The 7,123-nt window shown below is 40.5% G+C and overlaps 1 protein-coding gene across 1 annotated transcript; it reads left to right on the top strand.

Moving 5' to 3' along the window:
* Positions 1-2,013: 2,013 nt before the first annotated feature.
* tmem151bb (transmembrane protein 151Bb) lies at positions 2,014-6,078 on the top strand. Its single transcript, XM_016284093.1, has 2 exons — positions 2,014-2,579; positions 4,001-6,078. Exons 1-2 carry the CDS (start codon positions 2,493-2,495, stop codon positions 5,402-5,404), a joined length of 1,491 nt encoding a protein of 496 aa, XP_016139579.1. The 5' UTR covers positions 2,014-2,492; the 3' UTR covers positions 5,405-6,078.
* Positions 6,079-7,123: the final 1,045 nt, after the last annotated feature.

Here is a 7,123-nt window from a genome sequence, read left to right on the forward strand (position 1 = left end):
TTAAAGAGACGTGGTATAACAGGCAGGGTCAAACAATGGCAAACAGGTATATGGCGGGCAAAAACACAAGAATAGTCCTAGGGCTAGCGTAGGTCACCGATCGGCAGACCGAATCACAGGGGCGAGACGAGAGGGAGAAATCCAGGAAAACCGGCAAAGATCAGAAACCGCAAAAACAGGCAAGGCAAAACACGGAGACTCGGAAAGAGGAGGAAAACACGGAGACTTGGAAAGGGGTACAGGCTAAACAATACTCAGCAGAGAATGGTGGTTTGAGTGGGTGTTATATAGTGAGTGAGGTGATACGAAACAGCTGTGTGCAATGAGTGCAGTGTGCAAACCGTGCAATGAATGATGGGATATGTAGTCTGGGGTGCTATGCAACAGTTTGTGGTGTGCGAGAGTCAATATAAAGGAAAGGGTGACCTCTGGTGTTGAATAAACGGAAGTCCATGGACCGAATTCGTGACAACACCTGAGGATATTAGAACGGGGTTAGGTGTGTCATCTAACAAACCGCATAATGTCTGTCATAATACATTTAGAAAGAATCCATCATATGCAGCTGCCTGTGATTGAGGGATGCCTGAAAATGTGATAAGCATTGATTATGCTAAAATCTCATTTTTTCACGTCAAAATAAATGGCAAGTAAAATAAATTTCATGTCAAAGCATATTTATCCAGGTCTAACAATAAATAACAGACATATTGGTTAACTGTATGAATCCATGTCTAAATGAGTATATAGGCAGTTTATTATATAATCATCTGGTTATTATGTGTCACTATAAATAAAGCTGAATCACTACTACTAACAGAGGATCTACAGGGAACAAAACATAACATTGAAATAAGGGAAATACTATAGCGCTATCTGGTGGAGATTTGGCAACTTGCATACAGCTCCTGAGCTGTTGGCTGTTGAATTACTTATAGCTGTAAGAATTTCCAGCCGGTAACTTTTCAATAAACATTCACAGTGCCTACACTATTTGTGAGTCCAATAGATGCCATGTATATGCACATTTAAAAAGCACTGTATATGCACAATATAGGGTGAATTCGGGGAAATCTTGCCTTTAAGATGACTGGGGGAAAAAATATCCCAAATGTAAACCATTGAACATTCTAACAACTGACCATCTGATAAATTGATATCCATTTAGCCAAAACCTTTAACCACTAAGCAGTTAAAGTATGTAGTACTACTGAAAGAATAGTTTAGCCAAAAATTGAAATTGTCATTTACTCACCTTCAAGTGGTTCCAAACCTGTATGACGGTATGACTTTTTTTTCCCTATGGAACATAAAAATATGATGTTAAGCATAATGACAACCTCACATTCCTTGCAACTTTTCTCCATAACATTTCAATGTTCAGCTGCTGCAGTATGTCGCTGTCCGCGGTGCTGAATCTGAAAAAGTCAGATAGAAAGCTTTGTTATTTCACATTCACTGACTGTAACGTAGGTTCAGTATGTAGTTTGGTACTAGTTTAGTGGTGGAACACAATTATTGCAATCATGAAAAATGACTGGTATGGCTATGTAACGTGTGCAATAGTTAGCAGTGGCTAATAAATTATCATGGTTTTATTAAACTAAAAATACAACAAAAACACGACAGACACTGAAACTGGTGAAATTGACACATGCAATCAAACAAGTGAATCTACAATATACAAATATTTGCTTCCATCCATTCAAATTCTCACAATGTGTCAGAACTTGATTTTACTAAGCAGTAATTACATTCAAAATTGGGTAAAAGTGCAATACAGGTTGCAACTTTTTAGAGTAAAATAACTTGCATTAATTTGTAAACTATTTGTTGGATATATGTGTTTTTTTTTATATATATTGTATAGAGTATTTCATTTCTTTGATTGCATGTGTGGATTTCACCAGTAGCGTGTACATTTCTTTGCGTTCGGTTGTCGACATCTGCTGTCGGGAGCTTCACCGAGCACCACCACCACCATCATCCTCCTCATCATCCTCCCCACCCCTCAACCTCTCCCTGCGGAAACGACAATATCCAGCTCCTAACATTCCCAATTTGGAATTGCAAATCCTCGCCAAAGGACTCAGTTTGAGCGGCATAAACCACATTCTTTCTTTAATGGCGTCAGAAACGCGTCTCACGCTCGCGTTATCGTACAGGAGGTATGGCGGCTAATCAGACGCTCTGTGAATCCGCACCAGTCAGATTTTTTAATGCATGCGTTTGATATGATTATAATACGATTCTTCGATTGTTAGTCATTCAAAAGATGCATATGCGCGCATACGGTGCACAAATTGCCTAATCAAATCGCAGGTGTTGCAAACAGGATTAAGCGATGAAATTCAATTTCAAAATGCATGACGGAATGGACAGACTGATTTAAAAGCGCTGGTTGCATTGGTGTGCGACGCGTTTGTGATTACTGGATGCTGAGGAGTCTGGGGAGAGTTTGAGGTGGTCCACACCCCGTCATTGTTCCAGCCATGTCCCCTCCAGCATCCGCTGCGACAGCCAGTGAGAGCAGCACCACCACTGTGTTCGAGGACGACCCAGACGGCACTAGAGAGGAGGTACTGAATAACTGATGCTGTTTTCATTTTGCAGTCATGACGATGCGTGAATAGCGCGTGATAAGTGAAACAAAAAATGTAAATATGAGCATCGATGTTCACAACATGGAAGCATGCAAGTTTATGCAGATAATACTGCAGTAAGAATGCATGAGCAGAGACTGGCTTTATCAAATAACAGGCGGACAGTTCGACCAGTCTTTGTTATTGTAAGCAATAGAGGTAAAATCCACTAATGCATGATACTACACATCAAATGACACCCAGTATGATACCTGAAGCTAAGCCAGACAATGCTGATTGATCACATACTCCATATGATAGTGATAAACCAATATACTGGCCAGGCCAATATTTGGTCATGCTCATTTGGCAGATTACTGTAAGTGTAGTAGTGCAGACTAAACCAACCTTAGACGGTTTGCTAGTTGGTATGCTGGTCTTAAAGCGTGAAAGGCATTTACAATCAGCTAATACCAAGCTGGGAGACCAGCAAACCAGCTTAGGCCTGTTTCAACAAGGTTGTATCAAGTTCAAAGTCTACATACAGCTTTATATATGGTTAATTAACATTTTCCATTTATTTTAGGGAATTTTGTTGTATTTAGTAAGCATTGTAGTTAATAGTATTTAAAGTAAATGTTTAATAATAAAAAAAAAGATTGAATTTGAACACCAAATTTAGATTGAAAAAAAAAGTAAAATAGGGAGGCCTACAGTCCAAGATCCAAGGAGAGGAAGGTTTTACTTGATATACACAGGTGACAAAAAAAAAGGTGTCCAAAAGGGAAAATGGACAAAGAAGTAAAGTTTGTATTGTTTTAGTAACTATTACAGTAAATATTGCTTAAAACAAGTGTAAAAAAAAAAACGAAATCCAAACACCAAACTAATTTAGATTAAAAAAAGAAAGTTCAAGATCCATTGAAATACCAAAGAGATGTACACAGTTTACAAAAATGTGTACAAAAGAGAGATATGACAAAAAAGTGAACTTGTGCATAAACCCCCCCATTTTAGTCCATTATAATCCATCTTCAGTGTTCATATATCCAGCATGCATCTGACATATACATTACATCATAGCAAATGCATGTAATGCATATGTCAGATGCATGCTGGATGTATGAACATTTAAGATGGTTTATAATGGGATTTTTGTATGCGGAAGCACTCTCTCATTCATCTCTTGATACTGAAAGAAATATATTGGCCAAGCACTAATGGCCATTAGATATGTGCTGCTCTTGGTACGATATTGCACGAATATTAACCAGAAAAGGAATACATTTGTGCAAATCTTGCTTTCAGACAACGACATGCATGGCAATGCATTTGCGTAATTCACTGTACTTACAGTTTCAATGTCCTTTTTAACTCATCTACATTCTCTTTGTTCTCTTGTGGTTGACGACGAGCAGCAGAGGCCTGTGAAACAGTCACTGAGCAAGTCCATGTGCAGAGAGGTGTTCTGGAAATGCCTTCTGCTGTCCATGCTCATGTACGGCTGCATGGGAGCCATGGTGTGGTGCCACGTCACCAAGGTCACCCGGTTGACATTTGATAGTGCCTACAAAGGGAAGTCCATGATGTATCATGACAGTCCCTGCTCTGATGGCTACATCTACATTCCCCTGGCCTTTCTCATCATGCTTTATGTCGTATACCTGGTGGAGTGCTGGCACTGTCATGCCAGAAATGAGCTTCAGTATAAAGTGCACGTGGAGGGGATTTACGAAAGAGTCCAGAGGATGCAGCAGGCGAAGCCTTGCATCTGGTGGAAGGCAATCAGCTACCACTACGTTCGGCGGACGCGGCAAGTCACGAGGTACCGCAACGGAGATGCGTACACAACCACACAGGTGTATCACGAGAGGGTGAACACGCATGTAGCCGAGGCAGAGTTCGACTATGGCCACTGTGGAGTTAAGGATGTCTCCAAGCAGCTAGCTGGTCTGGAAAAGTCAGCCATCACCAAACTGAGGTTCACTAAGTGCTTTAGCTTCGCCAGCGTGGAGTCCGAAAACTCCTATTTGACCCAACGGGCAAGGTTCTTCACCGACAACGAAGGACTGGATGATTATATGGAGGCTCGGGAAGGGATGCACCTGAAAAACGTAGACTTCAAAGAGTACATGATTGCCTTCTCCAACCCCGACCACCATCCTTGGTACGTCTCCAACTCCGTCTTCTGGACGGCGGCCTTTCTTACCTTATCCTGGCCGTTACGGGTGCTGATGGAGTACCGCACGGCTTACGTCCATTACCGTGTGGAAAAGCTCTTTGGTGCCGACTACATACCTGTGACGCCCTGCGACGAGAGACCTTACTGTAGACGCATTCCAAGGGTCAACACCATCGACAGCACCGAACTGGAGTGGCACATTCGATCCAACCAGCAGCTGGTGCCCAGCTACTCCGAGGCGGGTCTGATGGACCTGGCGCAACGTTCAGGAGGCGTCATGCAGAACTGTGAACGCTGCCATCGCGCCATCAGCAGCTCCTCCGTGTTCTCCCGCAGCGCCCTCAGCATCTGCAACGGCAGTCCACGGATCCCCTTCAGTGGGAGTCGCTTCTCCTTGGGAAGACTGTACGGTTCCCGCCGCAGTTGCTTCTGGAGAAGCGGGAGCGGCAGTCTGGATGAACCAGAGAGCCCAAGTGAGAACACGCGATGCCTGTCCGGACAGATCAATGTTGACGAGGAAGACCCACCGCCCTACCAGGATGCGCTGTACTTCCCGGTGCTTATCGTCCATTGCAATGAGAGTTGCCCCAATCACCAATCCTTCCATAGGAACAGCTCGTGCGTGGAAACGTCTTTATGATGGACCACCGAAAGAAGTTCAAAAGACGTGAGAGTCTTTCCGATAATGCAGAAAAATCTCAATACCAGATGTGTCCTGTTACTCAGGAATCATTTATCGGAATATGTATTGGCCCACAACACTGTATGCTTACAACAATGGACGGAGCAATTGAGAAATAAATCCAATAATACATATTTATAGCAATAATGCAATCAAAGCATTGAAGTTCTTGGTACAAGTAATAATTCTGATTAACTTGCTATCTAGGACAGCAAAAATGGGCTGTTTTTGTTCATATGTTTTTGACAGCTATAAATAACATTGGCCACAGAGCAAAAACCTGGTCTTTTTTCTACAAGTATGACCATTTTCACCTTGATGGACCTTCATAAATGTTGCACTTGAAGTTAGATCAGTCAAATCATCTGTAAAAGAATGTTACTTTGTTCCTCTCATGTAGTGGATTCTATTGGACCATGAAATATATGGTTTACATTCATATAAGAACACTCCTTACTGTATGTGAGAAAAATATCATGGGTTATTTGTACATGTATTGTGATTTAACCGTATCAGGCGGAACTATATACGATTACGGACTATTATGGCGATGTTCGCAACACTATCTCAAACCTCTTAGGAAACCATATGATACATTTCAGGCTATGCAACTATTAACCTCTGGTATGTTATGCCTTTAAAACATATACAATTTACAATGGAATGTATGACTGTTGAAGCTTTTCTTTACATCGCTTGTATGTAGTGTACAAACTAACCAACAAGGACTTGATTATTTAAAGACAGACATGAACAGGCTTGACTATTAGTGAATGTTTTAGGGGTTTAATGGCTTGCGGCTGCTCTTGTACTTGGCTGGAAATTGCAGTGCATCAGAGTAAATGCAAAGGATCAATTAAACACAGTATACGAGAGGAAATACACATGTTTCTTTATGCAGCTGTACATTCATTTATCAATTAGTTAACATTGTTTTGCATTTACCATAACAACGATGCAGCCTCATAAAAGTTCAATTAAACATGGTTTTACCAATGATACCTGAATGCTGAAAAGAAGTATTGACCCTCAAAAATGGCCTAGAGCTTTTCAAAGACATTTTTGTTTTAATCTCATTCATCCAGTCGATCCAGATATTGCCTAAATATCTCTGGTCTGTTACCTGTTGTGTATAAAGGTTGCAAAAGCATTTATCAACATTGTATCATATCACTTTTATACTGCCTAGATAATGTATATCATATCATGAAAAAGTAAAAATGCCATCACTATGCTGCCTTCATGTAGCACACATTAAACATTGTTAAATGGACATAAACTAACTGAATAAACTGCTTGTGGATACACAGAAATGAGTAACCACTGTGTAAATATGACTTGCCGGGAAAAAAGGACAAAAGAAAACTATAAGTCATGCCAAGTTAGACTTAGGTAATTCCTGTTCGGTTTTTGTTTTGATTTTAAGGTATTTCTATAAAATAATTTCTATAAGGTATAAATCTGCCCTGGTCAAACTTTAATTTTGATTACTTACAAAATGACAAATAAAACAAACAGGATGTTCATAAAGATCATAAAGTTAGCTTTCAAAAGCATGCAAACAGTTTAATTGTCTTTTTTTTACGCATCTTCTGAAATGTTGATCTTACCAAACTGATTTAAATTGATGAATGTTTTAGAGAGAAACAAACCAACTAACACACACACACACACACA

This window comes from Sinocyclocheilus grahami, unplaced genomic scaffold, assembly GCF_001515645.1.
Source record: "Sinocyclocheilus grahami isolate Dianchi unplaced genomic scaffold, SAMN03320097.WGS_v1.1 scaffold179.1, whole genome shotgun sequence".
Classification (NCBI taxonomy): domain Eukaryota; kingdom Metazoa; phylum Chordata; class Actinopteri; order Cypriniformes; family Cyprinidae; genus Sinocyclocheilus; species Sinocyclocheilus grahami.